Genomic DNA, 23,197 nt, shown 5'->3' on the forward strand with positions numbered 1-23,197 from the left:
TGTCCATGACAGTATCAGTGGGAGTGACCACCGCACAGTCCTTGTGGAGTCGAAAACCCTCCTTCACATTGAGGATAGCCCGCAGCATGTTGTGTGGCACTACCACCATGCTAAATGGGATAGGTTTCAAACAGATATAGCAACACAAAACTGGGGATCCATGAGGCGCTGTGGGCCACAAGCTGCAGAATTATATTTAACCACAATGTGTAACTTCATGACCTGGCACATCTCCCACTCTACCATTACCATCAAGCCAGGAGATCACACCTGATTCAATGAAGATTGCTGGAGGGCATGCCAGGAGCAGCACCAGGCATACCTAAAAATGAGGTGCCAACCTGGCAAGAGAATCCCACAACCAGTGGATCAGATCAAAGCTCTGCAGTCGTTCCACAGCAACTAATGGGAGGAGGAGGCTCCACAAATATCACCATTCACAATGATGGTGGGGGCCAGCATATTGCAAAAGATAAGGCTGAAGCAACTGTAACCATCTTCAGCCAAAAGTGCTGAGTGGATGATCTATCTCAGCCTCCTCCTGAGGTCCTCAGCATCACAGATGCCAGCCTACAGCCAATTCAATTCACTCCATGCAATATCAAGAAACGACTGAAGGCACTGGATACTGCAAAGGCTATAAGCCCTGACAACATTCTGGCAATAGTAATGAAGGCTTGTGCTACAAAACTAGCCACACCCCTAGCCAAGCTGTTTTAGTTCAGCCACAACACTGGTATCTACCCAGCAATTTGGAAAATTGCCCAGTGATGTCCTGTCCACAAAAAGCATGACAATCCCAACTGGGCCAATTACTGCTCCATCAGTCTACTCTCGATCATCAGCAAAGTGATGGGAAAGGATCATCAACAGTGCTATCAAGAGGCACTTACTCAGCAAAAACCTGCTCACTGATGCTCAGATTGGTTTCCGCCATGGCCACTCAACTGCTGACCTCATTACAGCCGTAGTCCAAACATGGACTAAAAAGCTAAACTCAAGGGGTGAGGTGAAAGTGGCTGCCCTTGACATCAAGGAGCCTGAGCAAAACTGGAGTCAATGGGAATCGGGGGGGGGAATTTTCTGCTGTTCGGAGTCTTACCTAGCACAAAGGAAGATGGTTGTGGTTGCTTGAGATAAATCATCTTAGTCCTGGGGCATTGCTGCAAGAATTCCTCAGGATAGTGTTCTGGTTCCAACCATCTTCAGCTGCTTCATCAGTGACCTTCTCTCCATCATAAAGTCAGAAGTGGGGATGTTCGCTGATGATTGCACAATGTTCAGCATTGTTCGCGACTCCTCAGATACTGAAGCAGTCCATGTCTAAATGCAGCAAAATCTGGACAACATTCAGGCTTGGGCTGATAAGTGGCAAGTAATATGCGCGCCACATAAGTGCCAGGTAACAATACCACCTCCAACGAGAGAATCTAACCATCACCCCTTGACATTCAATGGCATTACCATCACTGAAACCCCCACTATCAACATCCTGCGGGTTATCATTGACCAGAAACTGAACTCGGACCAGCCATATAAATACTGTGGCTACAAGAACGGGTCAGAGGCTGGGAATCCTGCGGCAAGTAATTCACCTCCTGACTCCCCAAAGCCTGTCCACCATCTACAAGGCACAAGTCAGGAGTGTGATAGAACACTCACCACTCGCCTGGATGAGTGCAGCTCCCACAACACTCAAGAAGCTCAACACCATCAAGGACAAAGGAGCCTGCTTGATTGGCACCCCATCCACCACCTTAAACATTCACATACTCCACCATTAATGCACAGTAGCAGCAGTCTGTACCATCTACAACATACACTGCAGCAACTCCCAGGCTCCTTCGACAGCACCTTCCAAAACCAAAACCTCTGCCCACCTCAAAGGAAAAGGGCAGCAGATGCAGGGACCATCACCAACTACAAGTTCCTCCCAAGTCACTCACCATCCTGACTTGGAAATATATCAGCCGTTCCTTCACTGTCGCTGGGTCAAAGTCCTGGAACTCCCTCCCTAACACCACATGGCCTGCAGTGGTTCAAGAAGGCAGCTCACCACCACCTTCTCAAGGGCAATTAGGAATGGGTAATAAATGTTGGCCTAGCCAGTCATGCCCACACCCATCAAAGAATAAATTTTTAAAAATTATCGCATGCTTATTCCAAAGTTAATGTAACGTTTCACTTACTTGTCTCCCACACAAACTCTCACAAAATAAGAGTAAATACAGATGAAGGTAATACTGTTATAATTATCTCAGTCTCTTTTGGGGCAGGCCTGTAGTTTCTTGGATGCAGTTGATGCTTTAAAGTTGAAGAGAAGGTCTTGTAAAGTGAAGGGTTTGCAGCAGGCTGCGATGGTTCTTGTAGTCAAATTTCTCAGAGGTTGATTCCCAGGTGAACTTTAACTGGAGCAGGTTGGGGAAGTCCTCTCTCTGTTGGAATCTTGCACTTTCAAGATATTTGCTGTTCATTATCTTGGCTGCTTGATGGTTTGCAGCTAATTCGATAGCTTTTGATGGAATTCTGTTCTGTAAGCAGCTTCTTGATAGTTTTTAAAAGCGGATAACAAAATGGTTCTCTTGTGTGACTTCCACAAGTTCAAGGTGCTTTTTCCAAACAAAAGCTGGTGTGCATGGTGATTCCAATCATCCTGTGTTGTTGTTTGACACTTTGAGATTCACCGGGCCTAGTTTGGATGAGGGTAGCCATCATAGTACAATGGAAAGTTGGTAGGATCCATTCACATCGTCTTACACACATTGGGTTTTTGGTAGGAAGAACGTGGAGAGACAATATAAAATACAGGGTACAATTCTAAAGGGGGTGCAGGAGCAGAGGGACCTGGGTATACATGTACATAAATCATTGAGTGGCAGGACAGGTCGAGAGTGCGGTTAATGAAACATACAGCATCCTAAACTTAATAAATAGGTGCATCGAGTACAAGAACAAGGGGGTTATGATGAATTTGTATAAGTCACTAATTCGGCTTCAGTTGGAGTATTGAATCCAGTTATGGGCACTGCACTTCAGGAAAGATGTGAAAGCATTCGAGAGAGCGCAAGAAAGATACACGAGAATGGTTCCAGGGATGAGGAATTTCAGTTATGAAGATTGGAGAAGTTGGGACTGTTTTCCTTGCAAAAAAGGCCATGAGGAGATTTGATAGCGGTGTCCAAAATCATGAGGGGTCTGGACAGAGTTGATAGGGAGAAACTTCCCACTCGTGAAAGGATCGAGAACAACAGGACATAGGTTTAAAGGAATTTAAAGTAAGGTAGTAAAAGCAATACGAGAACAAAAACATTCACTACATGAAAAAGTTAGGGTTTGGAATGCACAGCCCGAGAGTGTGGTGGAGGTAGGTTCAATCGAGGCAACCAAAAGTGAATTAGACTGTCATCCAAAAAGGAAGAACGTGCAGGATTATGGGGAGAAGGCGGGAGAATGGCCTCCTTCTGCGTTGTAACAATTCTGACGTTCTGAGTTTCGATGTCCAGGGTGAAACAGAGAGTCTGGTCAACTGGAATTCTAAAGTTCTTTGGTGTTGATCCATCCTTGAACAAAGGGATGCGTCAATTCCCCAGATGGCTGTTAAAGTCCATATTTAATTAGGTATTCTCTTGAGACTTAGGACTCTCTGAATCTCAAAACGCCAATGGTTACATGATTTGCAGCAGCCATTTCAGTAGTCTGTTTATGTCCAGATTAAAAGTATTCACTGCAAGTTCATCATAAACTTGGACATGACTGAAGAAAAAAAGACAAAATTGACTCCAAGAGTGCAGACCACCCAACCTATGAGTGAGCCCATCTTGTGATCACTGTATTTTGCCTAATTCATTTCATGATTATCCATTTTGTACAAGACAAATAGACAAAGTACAATTTTTGGCTTGTAGTTACTATTTTGAGGTTGAAGGTGGAGGACGGTGAAGGAAAGAATTGCCAAATTATAAGAAATTCACGGTATAAATTCCTCTAGGAGTACACACACCTGTTCCTGGCCCACTATCCTGCCTGCTCTGGACTCTTCAGCACCGTTTCCCTTCGCTTCTGTGCCTTGCATTTTCTACTCTTTCCCTGATGCCCTTGCAACAAAGGTCTCCCTGCTCATCAATGCCCTGTACTGCCATTTCTCCTGCCTCTCAGTCTCCTTTCCCATTTCAGTCTGTGCTGGCTCCCGTGACTCTTGCAGGGTGAGAACAGTCAGCATATTTGAATCAAATATCCTGCTCTCTGGAGACCTGCTGTACCTGATGAGGTATTTAATAGGTTGAGTCATAGAATTTTTCAAGGTAATGTAGGTTACAAAATACAAAGAAAGGGCTGGTGATGTAGTTACAGGGAGCCTTTTGTTAAATTGTTCAACCTTTCAAAAATGAAGGATAAAATATCTTGCAGATAATCATTTTTGAATTATTATCCACATGATCAAAATTTAGCAAGCGTCATTTCAGTCGATACCCATCCTAAACTGTTACCATAGCAGCAGAGCTTATGCAACACCTTTTACTGAGTTCACAATAGCATTGAATATTGAAAAGAAAAATGCAATCTGCAAACTGGTCACGATTTTAACAGAAAGATGGTGTTCGCATTTTCAGTCCAGAGAATTCAGTGTCAAAGTCAAGACACCTTCATTAGAGGAATCTAGAAATTAGAAACAGTCAGGCTCTGAAGCAGAGATGCACTACATAATTGAGATGAGGAGGCGAAGGGGTGGAGGGCAAGTGTAGGTAAGAGGATGTGGTTGTGAGGTGGCAGTATGTATACTAGATAGAAAGGGAAGGCAGGAGCGACAGAGACAGAAAAAGCCAGAACATAAGGGTGGGGAGGTTAGTAAACAGAGAGAAACCAAGGATGGAGACAGGCGGGGAAAGAGACAATTGCAAGATTGGGGATCAGCGAAAGTAAATGGGGAGGTGGGTGGGAGAGGGAGCATAGATAACATTAAAGACCTTTTTCGCGACAGAAGCTCAACACTTTCCATCTCACCATGTTTGCCTGCCCGTCTCCCACCCATCCCCAAAATAAATGCAGCCATTATCAGACGGAGAGAAAAGGAGGATTGGAGGAAAAAAAGATTAACAAGACTTTCTTTGCCAAGGACCAGTAATTTCATAGAACAATGAACTCACAATCTTTGCTGCCATCTACAGGCCATTTGATTTTTGCACCAGCAATATGACGCTATCACCATTCAGATTACACAAAGAACAGACTTTGGATCAACCACCTCTTTTCACCTTTTCCCCCTTTCCCTCCTCCTCACCTTACCCATCTTAGGCCTCCCCTCTCATCCCCTCTTCCCTCCTGTCCATTCACATGTTTCATCCCAGCCTCTGCTTCACCCCATCCCTATTCTCAGTCACCATTGAACCTCGAACATATCTCCCCATACCTTATCTTCACCCCTTGCTATTCTCTGCCCTCATTCATCTCTTCATCTTCACCCATTTCTTATCCTCCTGACCCCATTCTTACCTTCTTCCCACTCCCTGCAGCCCTTCCACTGCCAGCTTCACTCTGTATTTTTGCCCATTCACCCTTCGAGTCTCCAGTTTCTCGCCCTGCTTCATCTGCTGTATCCAGTCCCCTCTCCTTTATGCCTCTTTTCTTTCTCTCCTGAGAAGTGGCTTGGGGTCTTGACGCCCATGTACAATGCCACAGGGAATCATAAAATCTTTCCAACACAGTAGGCCATTTGGCCTATCATATCTGTGCTGGTTCTCTGAAGCAATTCCCTTAGTGCCATTCCCCTGCCTTCTCCCTGTAACGCTGCACATTCTTGCTTTTTAGATAATAATCCAATTCCCTCTTGAATGCCACAATTGAATCTGCCTCCATCACTCTTGGGAAGTGCATCCAGGCCCTAACTACTTGCTGTGCGAAAAGCTATTTCCTCATGTCTCCATTGCTTCTTTTGCAAAATACCTTCAACCTGTGTCCTCTGGTTCTCGATGCTTCACCAATGGGAACAGTCTCTCCCTATCTGCTCCATCCAGACCCCTCATGATTTTGAAAACCTTTATCAAATCTCCTCTCAACCTTCTTTTCATCAAGGAAAACAGTCCCAACTTCTCCAATCTTTCTACATAGCTGAAGTTCCTCATCCCTGGATCCATTCTCATGGATCTTTTCCGCACCCTCTCTAATGCCTTTACATCTTTCCTGAAGTGTGGTGCCCAGAACTGAATGCAACACTCCAGTTGAGGCCATACCAGCGTTTTATACAAGTTTAACATAACTCCCTTGTTTTGTACACAATGTCCCAATGATAAAACTTAGGATGTTGTATGTTTTATTAACCGCTCACTCTGCCTGTCCTGCCACGTTCAATGATTTATGCACCTATACACCCAGGCCCCTCTGCTCCGGCACCCCCTTTAGAATTGTACCCTTCATTTTATCTCTCCACATTCTTCACACTTCTCTGTACTAAATTTAATCTGCCCTTTCCACTAAACTGTCTATGTACTTTTGAAGTTCTACACTATCATCCTCACAGATCACAATGCTTCCAAGTTTTGTATCGTCCGCAAATTATGAAATTGTGTCCCGTACACCAAAGTCTAGGTCGTTAATATATATCAGGAAGGGCAGGGTCTCAACAGTGACTCCTGGCCTCCACTATGAGCCTTCCTCTAGTCCGAAAAACATGCATTAAACATATTTTCTGTTTCTTGTCACTCAGCCAATTTTGTATTCATGTTGTGACTGTCCCTTTTATTCCACGAGCTCTAACTTTGTTCACAAGTTTGTTGTGTGGCACTGTATCAAATTTTGGGAAGTCCACGTTCACTGCAACAACAGCATTACCCTAATCAACCCTCTCGGTTACTTCTTGAAAACACTCCAGAAAGTCAGTTAAACATGATTTGTTCTTGACAAATCTGTGCTGGCGTTCCTTAATAAACCCATATTTGCCCAAGTGACAATTAACTTTGTCCCAAATTATCACGAAGCACAGGCGAAGAGAGGGCCGAGAGGCAGTCAGAAGCACCTGGAAGAGTGGGTGAAAAGAGGACCATCAGGCAGTAACCACAACCAAGAAGAGCCAATCCAGTCCAGCCTGTGACTGCAGAGCAAAGCGGCCACATTCTGAGAGAAATCAAAGTATAACAGCACAGGAAGACAGAGAAGTGGTTGGTTGGTGAATATTTTGCTCGTTTATCTTGTTAGGAACAATATATAGCTTTAAGTTTAATCTATATTTTTGCATTTGGGCGTTAAGAAAGGTGAAGCCTGGTTTTAGTTTCATTTAAGGGTTTTTATGAGCTAGGTGCCGGGAAGCCTGGGGTCCCATTTGTACACATGCATTTTTAATGAGGCTTTACAACTCTTGAAGTGAAGAGATGGGTTACCAAGAGGCTAGAAGTTTAGTGAAGTTAAAAAAAAGTAGAAAAAACTGTGCTCTTACCTTACGATGGGGGTCCAATGACAGAGAGAGAGAGAGAGAGAGAGACAGGGAAACACAGAAGGGTGGTCAATTGGTGTGTGTATACCAGAGTGCAGGCAGAAGAAATCCTGCAAGTCTGCTGGGGAACTCAGTTTAGGGAATCGTTTTACACTGAAGTTGAAATAATAGTGAATTTAGATTGTGTTTTTTGGGTGTCTCAGGAAGAGAAAGCATCTAGTGAATGCTCAGCAGTACACCAGAAGAAAACTGTTTGAAACTGAGCTTATCCAAGCAAGAAACCTTGGTGTTGACACAGCGGTAAATCTTTACTGGGGTTTTGTATCTGTAAGGATTGCTAGGATAAAAGGAATAGTGTCAGTTTCAATCCTTTTCTGGTATCTGCACTGAAATTTTCTGAACCTTTTTGTCTAGTGTGACATAGTTCATTTTTTCTCTTTTACTAAACGTTTATTTTTTGTGTTAAAAGTACACTGACAGACTCTTCTGAATATGTTCAATGACAGGTTTCTAAAGATAAAGGTTAGGATCTCACTCTGGGACCTGATTCGTCTACCGTCAACCTCAGCTGGGATCAAAATTTTCAAAACTCATGCAATTTATTCGTAGTTTTAAGGTTTTATTAGTTGTAGTAAGGTTTACTAGCTGTAGTAAAGGTGATCGGGAGCAGCAATTTCTATTGATTATAAATTAATTGAAAACAAATGAATTAACACACAATAAAGGTGATAGGGCAGGTGATGTGCTGGGGCTGCAGAATGTTGGAATTCCTGCACACCAGGGTGATCCAGGGTAAACACGTCTTTAGTAAGTGTCTGCGGCTTGAGGAGCTTTGGCTCAGGGTCATTGAGCTGGAGGCCGATCTGTAGACACCAAATAGGAGGCAAGTTATCTGGACACTTTGTACCAGCAGGCAGTCACACCCCTTAGGGTAGGGTCTTCTGAATTTGTCAGTAGTCAGAGACAGGAGGGTGTGGCTGCGGGTGAGGCAGCTATGGGGATCCAGAAGGTACAAGTGGAGGAGCACAGCCTTTGCAGTTGTCCAACAGGTTCAATGTTCTTGCAACCTATATGGATGAAAGCAGTGGCTGCAGGGTGGATGAGCAAACGGACCATGGCACCATAGTCATTCAAGTGAAGAGCGTTAACAGCAATGTAGTGGTAGTTGGGGATAGGATCGAGACAGTTCTCTGCAGCCAAGAGCAGGACTCCAGGCAGCTATGTTGCCTGCGCGGTGCCAGGGTTCGGGACATCTGCTCTGGGGTAGAAAGGAACTTATAGAAACATAGGAAATAGGAGGAGTAGACCATTTGGCCCATCGAGCCTGTTCCACCATTCAAATATCATGGCAGATCATCCATGTCTATGCTATTTTTCCCCACTATCCTCATATCCCTTGATGTCATTAGTATCTGGAAATCCATCGATTTCTGTCTTGATTGAGCATCCACAGCCCTCTGGGGTAGAGAATTCCAAAGATTCACCACCCTCCTCCCATCTAATTTTGTCAGCAGCAAATTTGGAAATATTACATTTTGTCCCCACATCCAAATAATTTATATAGATTGTGAACAGCTGTGGCCCCAACATTGATCCTTGTGGTACCCCACTAATAACAGCCTGCCATCTGAGAATGACCCATTTATTCCCACTCTCTGTTTTCAGTCCGTTAACCAATTCTCAATTCTTGGCAGTATATTACCCCAAATACCTTGTGCTCTAATTTTGTTAACTAACCTTCTGCGTGGGACCTTATCAAAAGCGTTCTGAAAATCCAAATACACCACATCCGCTGGTTCTCCTTTATCTATGCTACAAGTAACATCCTCAAAAACTCCCAACAGGTTTACCAAAAATGATTTGCCTTTCATAAATCCATGTTGACTCTGCCCAATCATATCATTATCTTCTAAGTGTCCAGTTATTACATCCTTGAGAATAGATTCTAACATTTTCCCTGCTACTGACGCCAAATTAACAGGTCTGTAGTTCTCCCTGTTCTCTCTCCCTCCCTTCTTAAATGTGTTAAACTACATTTACTACTTTCCAGACTGCAGGATCCTTTTCAGAATCTATAAAATTTTGAAAGATAACCACCAATGCATCCACTATCTTTACAGCCACCTCCTCCAACACTGGGATGTAGCTCATCTGATCCAGGCTTTATCAATCTTCAATCCAATTAATTTTGAGTACTGCTCCTTCATTAATATTAATTTCTTTCAGTTCCTCATTTTCACAAGTCCTTCAGTTCCCTAGTATTTCTGGGAGATTTTCTGCATCTTCCTCCGTGAAGACAGACACATAGCTTCTTTGCGATTTTCTTAGTCTCCATTATAAGTTACCCTGTCTCCACCTGTAAGGGATCCACATATGTCCTTGCTAATCTTTGCTTTTTCACTTACCTAAAGAGGCTTTTAAAGTCCGCCTTTATGATACTCGCTAATTTGCATTGACATTCTCTTTTCCTTTTATCAGTTTCTTGGTCATCCTTTGCTGGATTCTAAATTGCTCCCAATCCTCGGGCTTACCACTTTTTCTGGCAATTTTATAAACCACTTCCTTTGACCTCCTGCAATCTTTAACTTCTTTTGTCCGCCATGGCTGATTTACTTTTCCTGTTGGGCATTTCTGTCTTAGAAGAATGCACATTTGTTGTAGACCATGTAATACTTCTTTAAATACTAGCCACTGCCTGTCTACCATCAAATCTTTTGATCTATTTTTCCAATCCAGCATAGCCAACTTGCCCCTCAAACCTTCATAATTTCTTTTGTTCAGATTTAGTATCCTAGTTTAAGAATGAACTATATCACTTTCAAACTAATTGTAAAACTCTATCATATTATGGTCACTATTTCCTAATGACTTCTTTACAGCAAGGTTATTAATTAGCCCTTTCTCATTATATAATACTAAATCCAAAAAAGCCGAAATTGAAAGTCGCAAATTGGTTCCTCAACGTCTGAATGCACGCAGCATTCGCAACAAGGCAGATGATTTGAAGGTGCAAATAGAGCTAAATCTATAGAATTTTGAAAAAGTAGTGAGCATTCGCTCTCCAGAGTGATAGTCTGGGGACTTAATAATATAAAATAATAAAATGGCAGATAGGAACATAGGAAATAGGAGTAGGTAATTCGGCCCTTTGAGCCTGCTCTGCCATTCAATATGATCATGGCTGATCATCTATCTCAACACCATAGTCCCACTCTCTCCCCATACCCCTTGAGGCCTTTAGTGTCTAGAAATCTATTTCCTTCTTAAATATCTTCAGTGACTTGGCCTCCTCAGGTAGACAATTCCACAGGTTCACCACCCTCTGGGTGAAGAAATTTCTCCTCATCTCAGTCTTGAATGGCGTACCCTGTGTCCTGAGTCTATGACACCTTGTTCTAGACCACCACCCCCCAGCCCCAAACCCAGCCAGAGGAAACATCAACCCCGCATCCAGTCTGTCCAGCCTTGTCAGAATTTTATACGTTTCATTCTCCTCTCGTTCTTCTAAACTCCAGTGAATACAGGCCTAGTCTCTCCTTATATGACGATCCTGCCATCCCAGGAATCAGTCTGCTGAACCTTCGCTGCAGTGCCCCGATGGCAAGTATATCCTTTCTGAGATAAGGATGAATTAAACAGATATTTTGCATCTATCTTCACAGTACAGGATACAAATAACATCCCAGAAATTAGTGAAATAGGAGGTGAAAGGGAGGAAAGAACTTAAATCAATTAAAATCACCAGGGAAGGGTACTAAGAAAATACAAACACGCGAAATAGGAGAAGTAGGCCATTCGACCCCTCGAGCCTCTTCTGCCATTCAAAAAGACCATAGCTGATCTGTTTATGTTTAGAATTCCATATTCTCATCCCACTTTGATTCCCTTGCCGAACAAGAATCTATCTATCTCCGTCTTAAAAATATTCAGTGATCCCGCCTCCACCATCTTTGGAGGCAGAGTTCCAAAGCTACACAACCCTCAAAGAGAAAAATATTCTCTTCATCTCTGTCCTAAAAGGGTAACACCAAATTTTTTTTAAAGTGCCTAGTTCTGGACTTACCCACAAGAGGAAACATCCTTTCCACGTCCACCTTGTCAATACCATTCAGGATCTTATATACTACAATCAAGTCACCAATCACTGTTCTAAACTCCATTATGAAAACTAAAAGCTGACAAGGCCCCAGGTCCTGATTGACTTCATCCTAGAGTCGTAAAAGAATTGGCCACTGAGATAGAATTGGTTTTAATTTTCCCAAATTCCATAGGTTCTGGAAAGGACCATTCTGATTTGAAAATAGGCTTTTGGTAGTACAGAATTTGAATATTGCTTAAAAAAGAAACACATCTAAGCTTTTCGTCTTGCACTCATCAGGACACTTGCAAGAATACCAATATAAGCGGGAAAACAACAATTTATACTGAGTGTTAAGAGAGTGCTGATTGGTTGGAAAGTGGCGTTGCCATGGAGAACACACCACTGACGGTGACTGACAATTAACTGCCAAGCATTGTTTGAATTTTAAACCAGGAAGCTTGACCCTGATTGGTCAAGACATTGCCCTAAGGAATGACTCAGCAAATGGCAGTCACTTATTTTGCTTAACTGAAACATGTTCTTTCTGTCTGCAAAGAACAGGGCCCGGTGTGTTAATATATGTAGCTTCCTGTACACGCAAATGCGTCACATTGCGAGTCTGACTGACAATCTTAAATTGGTTGTCAGCGTAATTCTTAGCACATTGAGGATTGTTTAGCAAATGTTGTCCAATCACGATCACATCTAATGTTGGACACTGTTTTGCAAGCTTAGGCCTGTCCATACCCTGCCCATTGCAAACATCGGTTGGGACATGCTGTTTGATACAATCTGCCAGTCTTTGGGACATATGGCCTGCATACCCAGCATCACACTGGTACTGAAATTCATATACCACATTACTCATTTGTGTGATAGGCAGAACATCTTTCTGGCTTGACGGCAGCTTAACATGGCGAATACTACTCTTATCGCTACTACATAGTCGCAGCACCAAACAGCTAGCTTTACCTGTTTCTCAAATAACATAGTTCGACTTACAGGTGAGTTAAGAACAGGTAAGCTATCAATTGAAATTCTCCAAGCGTGTATTAAGCCCAAGGTTGTGCCAGTTTTCATTTCCAAACGTATCGATAATGCTGAAGTGAGGCAGAGTTCCACGAATGAGCAAGTGTTTATGTGAGATGAGATTGAACAGATTAGTAATAGGGTTACTAATTTACACAGTACCCTACATTGTGTTCGGTCTGAAGAGCGCAGATTTCTTTCATTTTTTGATTTGGTCCATTTATGCCACTATATTGCTTTATTGGTGACCGCAGCATAAACACGACCCGTTTGAAACACATCCGCACTGTAAACTCACTTAAACGGAAGTGGTTTGGCAATGCAAATAATGATGCCACTAAACACGTAATAAATCTCTCTGACCATGTAGTCTCAGAAAGCGAGCAGTTTGGTTCTTGCGCATGGTTTCAATTTTGGTCTGCCTTCATCCCAAATCAAACAGGAAGTGGTATTAGCGGAGTTTGAACTCTTCTATTCCCACTATCCCGCCAGAAACCAGCGTCCACTGAAGACGCTGATCGAGTACACACATACTGCAGGATTCTGAACGACCTGTCCAACTTTCACAGCAACGTGAATGTCTTACGGCGTTGCAAGGCCTTACATACGCATCGCTTAACCTGACAAAGGGGCAGGAATAGTCATCCTTAACAAGCGCGACTACATCAACAAAATGCACAACATTCTTAATGACAGGTCCAAAGTCATATCCGTTGGACCTGCCGTACAACATGACCGGATAGCCTTGCTTGAAAGTAAACTGAAAAAACACTTGCTGGACTTGTGTAAGAGCAATGAGCTACCGCATGATATATATGAAGGGGTTCGTCCTCATGGCTCGCTGCGTCTGTGTATATACCGGCTGCCCAAGACACACAAAAGTCATGTCCCTCTAAACCCCATCTTATCTATGACCAGCTGTGCACAACATGAATTGGCCAAATGGTTGGGCGAGCTGTTACAACCAGTTTTTACCAAGTTTCACATTTGCAAAGGCCATACAAGACCTGCATATCAATAGCAATGCTGTGTCCATGTGCTCATTTGACATTGCTAGCCTATTCACCAAAGGTGCACTTAAGGAAGCCATAGATCTTTGTGCTGCAGCACTATACCATGGCGATCTAGACCCACCACCATTGTGTGAATCAGTATTCAATGAGCTTATGAACTCTGCAACTCGTGCAGCTAAATTCAGTTTTAATGACACCATGTATCCCCCAAATAGATGGTGTTGCCATGGGATCCCCTCTAGGCCCAGCTCTAGCAAACAATCTTCTGGGTTCCATGAGAAACATATCTTCGATGGAATCACACCTAACCTCCTACCCCTCGCACATTTCCAATATGTGGATGATATTTTTGCTATATTTTAAACCTGCAGCTGCATGTAATAATTTCCTTACGTGTCTCAATGAGCTCCATCCTGTGCTCAAATTCACCTATGAAATGAGGCAGTCAAATGAACTCCCCTTTCTTGACGAACCAGTTGAGAAATGTGCCAGGAGATTCTCTACCATGGTCTACCACAAGCCTACCTTCACTGGCCAATATACGCATTGGGATTCTTACAGTTCCATACACTATAAGATTGGTCTTATCGGTAACCTTGTGAAAACCGCCTGAGCCATTTGCTCACCACACAAGCTTGATGCTGAAATAGGGGCATCAATGGCATCCTACAGGATAATGGCCACCCTGATCAGATCAGTTTGCGCTGTACATCACACGAACTCATGAATGGGCCTAAGGCCGTCACTTTTGGCCCTGAAAAGAGCCCAGTCTACCTCAGATTACCCTGGAAGGACAAGGGATCTCGAAAATTTGAGCAACAGGTGAAGCCTGCTGTTTCACGCTGCTACTTTGCAGTAGCAACATGAGTGATATTCGCCACTAACAGGATGCTGCCGTCAAACCAAAAAGATATTCTGCCTATCACACAAGTGAGTGATGTGGTATATGAATTTCAGTGCCAGCATGATGCGTGGTATGTAGGCTGTATGTCCCAAAGACTGGCAGATCGTATCAAACAGCATGCCCCAGCCACTGTTCACAACGGGCAGGATACAGACCATACCCAACCAGCCCGTGCTTGCAAAGCTCAAAACAGTGTCCAACATTAGGTGTGAATCGCGATTGGACAACATTTGATAAATAATCCTCAATATGCTAAGAGTTACGCTGACAAACCAATTTAAGATGGTCAGTCAGACTCGCAATGTGGCGCACTTGCATGTACTGGAAGCTACACAAGGCAGACAGAAAGAACATGTACATGCACTGCACCTGTTTCAGCTAAACAAAATAAGTGACACCCATTCGCTGACTCATTCCTCAGGGCAATGTCTTGACCAACTGTCAAGCTGCCTGGTTTAAATTTCAAACAACGTTTGGCAGTTAACTGTCAGTCACCATCAATGGTGCATTCTCCATGGCAACGCCACTTGCCAACTAATCAGCATTCTCTTCACATACAGCATAAATTGTTTTCCCCCTTATATTGGTATTCTTGTGAATGTCCTGATGAGTGCAAGATGAAAAGCTTAGACAGGATTTGAAAAATAGCAAATGTGACTCCTCTACTCAAGAAAGGAGGGTGACAGGAAACAGGAAACTACAGGCCAGCTAGCTTAACATCTGTCATAGGGAAATTGCCGGAATCTATTTTAAGGGGATTATAGGGGGTAGTTAGAAAATCTCAATGCAATCAGGCAGAGTCAACATGGTTTTATGAAGGAGAAATCATGTTTGACTAATTTATTGGAGATCTTTGAGAAAGGAACAAGCAACGATAAAGGGGAACCTGTAGATGTGCTATACTTAGATTTCAGGAGGGCATTTGACAAGGTGTCACATCAAAGGTTGCTACACAAAGTAAGAGCTCATGATGTTGGGGGTAACATATTAGATACAGGATTGGTTAGCTAACCAGAAACAGAGAGTAGGCATAAATGCGTCATTTTCGGGTTGGCAAGATATAACGAGTGGAGTGCCACAGGGATCAGTGCTAGGACCTCAACTATTTACAATCTATATCAATGACTTGGATGAAGGGACTGAATGTATGGTTTCTAAATTTGCTGATGATACAAAGATAGGTGGAAAAATAGGCTATGAAGAGGATATAAGGAAAGGGACACAGATAGGTTGAGCAAGTGGGCAAAAATTTGGCATAAGGAGTGTAATGTGGGAACATGTGAACTTGTCCACTTTGGCAGGAAGAACAGAAAAGCAGATTATTCTTTAAATGGAGAGAGATTGCAGTACTCTGGGGTACAGAGGGATCTAGATGTCCTGGTACATGAATCACAAAAAGTTAGTATAGTATACACATACAATAAGTCATTGGGAAGGCAAATGAGATGCTGTCATTTATTGCAAAGGCAATGGAATATAAAAGGAGGGATGTATCGCAGGGCATTGGTGAGACCACATCTTGAGTACCACGTACAATTTTGATCTCCTTATTTAAGAAAGGATGTAAATGCATTAGGAACAGTTCAGAGAAGGTACACTCAACTGATACCTGGGATGGGGGGAGTGGTTATTTAATGAGGAAAGGTTAGACAGGCTGGGCCTGTATACATTGCAGTTTAGAAGAATGAGAGGAGATCCTATTGAAACAAACAAGATCCTGAGAGGACTTGACAGGGTGAATGCTGAAAGGATGTTTCCCCTTGTGGAGGAGACTAGAACTAGGGAACACAGTTTAAAAATAAGATGAGAAAAAATTTTTTCTCTGAAGGTTGTTTGTCTTTGGAACTCTCTTCCCCACAGAGCGGTGGAAGCAGAGCATTGAATATTCTTAAGACAGAGGTAGATATATTCTTGATTAACAAGGGTGTCAAATGTTATCGGGGACAGGCAGAATGTGGAGTTAAGGCTACAAATCAGATCAGCCATGAATGACAGAGCATGCTCGAGCGGCCAAATGGCCTACTCCTGTTCCTAATTTGTATGTTCGTATTTCTAGCAGCATCCCCATCATCGAGGTTAAACTGACTGGCCTGTAGTTGCTGGGCTTAACTTTACACCCATTTTTGAACAAGGGCGTAACATTTGCAATTCTCCAGTCCTCTGACACCACGTGAGCCTAAGTAAGATCAGAAAATTTGGTCAGTGCCTCTGCAATTTACACTCTCAATTCCCTCAGTATCCTTTGATGAATCTCATCTGGTCCTGGCACCTGATCAAATTTAAGTACAGACAGCCTATCCAATACTACCTCCTTACCAGTTTTAAACCCTTCAAATGTCTGAACTACCTCCTCTTCCACCATGACCTTTCCTTGGCAAAGACAGACGCAAAGTCTTAATCTAATGCCTCAGCCGTGCCCTCTGCCTCCATGCAAAAATCTCCTTTTCGATCCCTAATCAGGTCCACTTCTCCTTTACCTTCCTTTTAGTTTTTATATGCCTATAGACTTTTTTTTAATCCATTCATGGGATGTAGGCATCACTGGCTGGGCCAGCATTTATTGCCCATCCATAGTTGCCCTTGAGGTGATGGTGAGCTGCCTTCTTGAACCACTGTAGCCCATGTGGTGTAGGTACACCCACAGTGCTGTTAAGAAGGGAGTTCCAGGATTTTGGCCCAGCGACAGTGAAGGAATGGCGATATATCTCCAAGTCAGGATGGCTTGGAGGGGAGCTTGCAGGTGGTGGTGTTCCTACGTGTCTGCTGCTCTTGTCCTTCTAGGTAGTACTGGTCATAGGTTTGGAAGGTGCTATCGAAGGAGCCTTGGTGAATTCCTGCAGTGCATCTTGTAGATGGTACACACTGCTACTACTGTGCGTTGGTGGTGGAGGGAGTGAATGTTTGTGGATGGGGTGCCAATCAAGCGGGCTGCCTCGCCCTGGATGGTGTCAAACTTCTTGAGTGTTGTGGGAGCTGCACTCATTCAGGCAAGTGGAGAGTATTCCATCACACTCCTGAGCTGTGCCTTGTAGATGGTGGACCGCTTTGGGGAGTCAGGAGGTGAGTTACTCATCGTACTATTCCTAGCCTCTGACCTGCTCTTGTAGCCACAATATTTATATGGCTAGTCCAGTTCAGTTTCTGGTCAATGGTAACCCTCAGGATGTTGATAGTGGGGGATTCAGTGATGGTAATGCCATCGAACATCAAGAGGCGAAGATTCTCTCTTGTTGGAGATGGTCATTGCCTGGCACTTGTGTGGTGTGAATGTTACTTACCACTTGTCAGTCCAAGCCTGGACATTATCCAGGTCTCGCTGCATTTGGACATGGACTGTTTCTGTATTTGAGTTGTCGCGAATGTTGCTGAACATTGTGTAATTATCAGCAAACATCCCCACTTCTGACCTTATGACAGAATGAAGGTCATTGATGAAGCAGCCGAAGATGGTTGGGCCAAGGACATTACCCTGAAGAACTCCTCCACTGATGCTCTGGAGCTCAGATGACTGACCTCCAACAACAACAACCATTTTCCTTTGTGCTAGGTAGGTTCCTTTGTACCAGCGGAGAGATTTCCCCGATTCCCATTGACTCCAGATTTTCTAGGGCTCCTTGATGCCACACTCAGTCAAATGCTGACTTGATGTCAAGGGCAGTCACTCCCACCTCAGCTCAGGATTTCATGTCTTTTGTCTATGTTTGAACCAAGGCTGTAATGAGGTCAGGAGCTGAGTGGACCTGGCAGAACCCAAACTAGGCGTCAGTGAGCAAGTTATTGCTAAGCAAGTGCCGCTTGATAGCACTGTTGATGATCCCTTCCATTACTTTACTGTTACTTTATGTTAGCTGCCAGTCTCTTTTCATAATGTCTCTTTGCTTATCTTATTGATTTTTCAATTCCCCCTGATCCTTCCATATTCAGCCTGTCATTTGGTTGTATTATCCACCCGACATCTGCACATTTTTTCTTCTTCATCTTAATCTCCATCTCTTTTGTCATCCAGGGAGCTCTGAATTTGTTTGCCCTTCCTTTCCACTTTGTGGGAATACACTTTAGCAGCACCTGAATTCTCTCTTCTTTAAAAAGCTGCCCATTGTTCAGTTACAGTTTTGCCAGCGAGCCTTTGAATTCAATTGATTTGGGCTATGATCCATTCTTACCCATTGAAGATGGTTTTCCCCCATAAATTATTCTTACTCTGGATTGTTTGGTATGCTTTTCCTTAGCTAACCTGAACCCTATGATACAGTGATCATTGTCCCCTAAATGTTCCCTCCTGACACTTGATCGATTTGACCCACCTCATTCCCAAGAACCAGGTCCATCAGCGCCTCATTTCTTGTGGACTGGAAACATATTGCTGTAGAAAATTCCCCTGAACACATTCTAGAAACTCTTGCCCCTCTCTGCCCTTTGCAATACTGCTATCCCAGTCTATATTCAGGTAATTAAAGTCCCCCATTATAACTATTCTATAATTCTTGCATGTCTCCCTAATTTCCCTGCAAATTTGTCACTCAACATCTTTCCCACTAGTTGGTAGCCAATAGACTACACTATGCAATGTAATTGCATCTTTTTGTTCCTTCACTCCAGCCAAATAGGTTCTGTCCCTGACCCCTCTGGAATATTTCTCTCTAGCACTGCAATGTCCTCCTTAATCAATACCCCAGCCCTTTTCTTCCCTATCTTTCCTGGCCTGTATCCAGGAATATACAGGTCCCATTTCCTGAGGTCTGGTCTCAATGTCTCAGGAATCTAAAACCCTCCCTCCTGTACCATCTTTCCAGCCACACTTTCACCTGCTTCACCCTCCTATTTCTATACTCACTTGCGCATGGCACTGGGAGTAATCTGGGGAGACAGATTGGCAAAAGAACTGGGGGGGGTGGGGAGAGAGAAGGGGGGTGGTGATTGGAGTTAGATGAGAGGAAATCTTGTTGCATAAATGAATTAGGATCTGGAAGGCACGACCTGAAATGGTGGGGATGGAAGAAATTTCAATCGTGACTTTCACAAAGGTATTGAAAGGAAATAAATTTTTTTAACAGAGCTAGGGGGAAAAATTGGGGGAGTGGAACTTATTGGATAGCTCTTTCAAAAAGCTGGCATGGGAGATGAGAGATTTGATAGGGAACAGGTAGGCGGTTCTGCAGCCGCAGGCATGAATCCAGAATTGAATGTTGCCTCTCTGATTCTAGAGTCAAGGATGTCACTAAGCGTCTGCAGAGCACCCTAATGGGGGAGGGTGAACAGCCAGTATTCATGGTCCACATTGGTACCAACGACATAGGCAGAAAGACGAATGTGGTCCTGCATTCAGAATTTAGGCAGCTCAGTAGGAAATTAGCAAGCAGGATGTCAAAAGTAGTCATCTCCGGATTACTCCCAGTACAATGCATAAGTGAGTAAAAAAATAGGAATATCGTGCCGATGAATGCGTAGCTAAAGATAGGAGGAAGGACTTTACATTCCTGGGAAATTGGGGGTCTGTTCTGGGGAAGATGGAGCCTGTACAAAGCGGGTTGCACCTAAACAGATCAATTTCCTTGTGGGGTGATTTGCTTGTGTTAATAGGGGGGGTTTAAACTCATCTGGCAGGGATGTGGGAACCAGGAGGTAATAGGAGAGACGAACAGGTGCACAGAATATTGGGGGAGACAGATAGCAACAGAGTAGGAGATGGTAAGTTATTAGATGGGTTCAGAGTTGGGGCAAAGTAATGAAGTGTGGTAAATAAGGTGTTGCGGGCGCAACGGAAATATGATGTTGTGGCCATTCCACAGACCTGGCTCAAAGCAGCCAGGACTGGGTATCAAATATTCCTGGTTACAAAGTGTTCAGGAAAAATAGGAAAGGAAGAAAAGGGAGAAAGTTGGGATTAAGGAGAACATTGCAGCACTGGAGAGAGAGGATTTCTCAAATAGCAATTAGCTTGTTTGACTATGTAATCTGTTTTTAGATGTTTGCTGGGAGAAAGCTGATCAGGGTCCCATTGGTACCAACTATTATGTCAGTGAAAATAGTTTTACCTTATTTACACTACGAAAATGCCAATTTTGAACACTACTAAATCTCTCTTGAACTTCTCTGTTCTCAAGGAAACCAAACCTAGTTTCTGTAGTCTAACTACAACTTCTAGCCCCATTCTCAGTCCAAACATGCACATTCACAGGCTGCACCAGTTTTTCCCTTTGCTTACATTATTACCCTTGTAATCCAGCTACATCACATTTCACCTGTAACATTTGTTCTGACCGGGATGGGAGGAGTGCACCAGTTATCAAGCCCCACTAGCCGCAGGCTGTACCACTAATTTAAATGTTTAATTTTCTCACTGACTCGTTTAGCTTTGCAGGTCCAAAAGCAGACTATCTACACTCAGGTGAGGGTTCTCTGGCTACAGGTTGATAACCACACACAATTTTAGGCAAGGTAGAGAGGGGGAGCCAGTCAAGGTATCCGTCTTTCCTTAGCCAGTTCTCCAACAAGACTGCCTTCAAAACAAGCAGGTTCACAACTTAATTTTTTTTCCTCTCCCGCATGTGATTGCCTTTTGTCTCCCAGCTTTTCATTAATTAAACTGTTTTGCAGTTCAACACAAACAACGCTTTCTCAAGTACCATATAGGTCTGGAGATTTCTTGGAAGAGGCTTGCTTGTTTACAGTTCCAAGGTGAAATTATGACCTTTGAAAAAAAAATCCCAGGTTCGCATCCATATGTCCAGATAATGCCATATCCTTCCATTTTGTAAAAAAAAGAATCATATCTCTCAAGACTGAAGTTAACACATTTTTTATTTTTTTATATAAATCCCAACTTTTTAAATTTGGCAGAACTGTATATGTTCAATCAAGGCTAACCTTTACTACTTACAACACATGCTACTCCCTTCTTCAAAAAAAAATCCACTTGATTTCCAGGTAGCAGCACACAAACGCACACCTTAAAAAAAGAACTCGCATTTATCTGGCGCCTTTTCCCACTTTAGGCAGCTCCAAAGTGCTCTAAATCCAATTAAAAGCTTTCAAACTGCCACCACTGTTATAATGTAGGAAACAGGCCAACCAAATTTCACACAACATATTATATTTTATGGTAAGACATTATATTTAAGAACACATTATTTCAAAACTACTTATATGGCAAAATAAGACAGACAGCAATGACAAGAATTACAGAGAGAATAGAAAGTTGTCTATTATATAAAGATCACAACCCTCTGTACCCTGTGATAAATTGTGAGGTCAAAATGATGAACTCAATAGTGGCAACCCTTAGGAGCACATCTAATCAGAACTAGGTTTGATAGGGTATCTTTCATCTGTAAATAACACTTCTAGGTAGGAGCTTCAGTTGTCTGTTTCTTGTCAGACGAACACACACACTATGAAATTGAATAAATTTAGTCAGTTATTCTTACCATAGTTGCTGCTGATTCCAGGGCTGAGTGATGAATGGACCAACTCTTTGGTTTGAGGATGTAATGCTTCCCTTCCCTGACGCAGGCTCATTTTTCCTGGAGTCACCGGCTGAGATTCATCACTATTTGTTACTGAAATTATCATGGGTAAAAAACAGTTATTGAGTCAACAACCTTGTTGTATTCGATTCACGTAAACAAGTTTTAAACATAGGAAAGTTTCATTAGGACATGTATTTCAAAACAAATACCATTTAAGACAGATTGAGCAAACACGATTTAAATCCACTCAGAGGCTGCAATGAACTACATTAAAACCAGCAGATACACTATACAACTGAAACAAATTATCCCTCAACATACTATCAAGAATCACTACCAAGAGAATACATCATATTGCATATTACCATTATGAGGAAGAATATTTGGGCACAATTAAAGAGTTTAATTTGTTGAAAGATGCATATCGCATTTTAGGAATGCAAAATGCCTAATTCATTCACAGATGCTTAAAATCAATTGAGTTTTAACATTATTAAAATAAATCTGATCAACACTACTACAGGTGCATTATCCTGCATCACACATATATAAATTTCTATTAGGTTGGTTATCTACAGTGGTTCAAATGGTTTAAATGCCAGTAAATGGTAAAGTTGCATTTTTATATATAATTATGATTTCTGATTTTGGATCAAGACCACAACTTGAAAACTTTGAATTTATTTCAGGATTGGTTTTCCCTGGAATATTGCATATACTCCCCACCAATGACATAAAATAATCAAGCAGAAAGGAGATTAAAACTCAAATCTTAGTCTGTTCAGTTAAGGCAGGCACAACTTCAACCAATGAAGCCATTAGAAGCTTATGAAAATTTGTCAAGTTGTGTTTTTTGACTGAGCCCTTACACAAAGTGCTGCAAAGAAATACAAACAATTAAACTTTCAGTTTCATGATAAACAATGCTATCTGACACTGCAATAGCAAACTGCATTAATAAACAACACTGTCCACTCTAAAAGCTACAATGAGTATCAGAAAAGATAGCTTTAGAATACCAGCATGCTCTCCCGAACCAAACAAATTAGTTTAACTTTCTCTTGTTTTAGGATTGAGTGAAAAAGAACTCAATATGTTCTGATAAGATGGTCTTTTGGGACTAAAGAAGCACAAATGTTTGCATTCGTTAAGTCATTTTAGTTTGATTAGGATTAATAAACAATTTTGTTCTTAATGAAAAGCCACTGAATTATATGCACGCTATATATATTTAGCAAAAATCGTGCATCAAAATTCCTGTCACATTTCATATTTCAC

General features: G+C 42.5%; 1 protein-coding gene across 6 annotated transcripts in view; it reads right to left on the reverse strand.

Moving 5' to 3' along the window:
• osbpl8 (oxysterol binding protein-like 8) overlaps window positions 1-23,197 on the reverse strand; it is a 262,935-nt gene that overhangs the window by 121,351 nt on the left and 118,387 nt on the right. For all 6 annotated transcript variants that reach the window (XM_078567629.1, XM_078567627.1, XM_078567634.1 and 3 more), the window contains one exon: window positions 21,878-22,009. In XM_078567629.1, coding sequence (XP_078423755.1) covers window positions 21,878-22,009 — 132 coding nt within the window. The remainder of the gene's footprint in view (window positions 1-21,877; window positions 22,010-23,197) is intronic.

This window comes from Cetorhinus maximus, chromosome 22 (assembly GCF_964194155.1).
Source record: "Cetorhinus maximus chromosome 22, sCetMax3.hap1.1, whole genome shotgun sequence".
Classification (NCBI taxonomy): domain Eukaryota; kingdom Metazoa; phylum Chordata; class Chondrichthyes; order Lamniformes; family Cetorhinidae; genus Cetorhinus; species Cetorhinus maximus.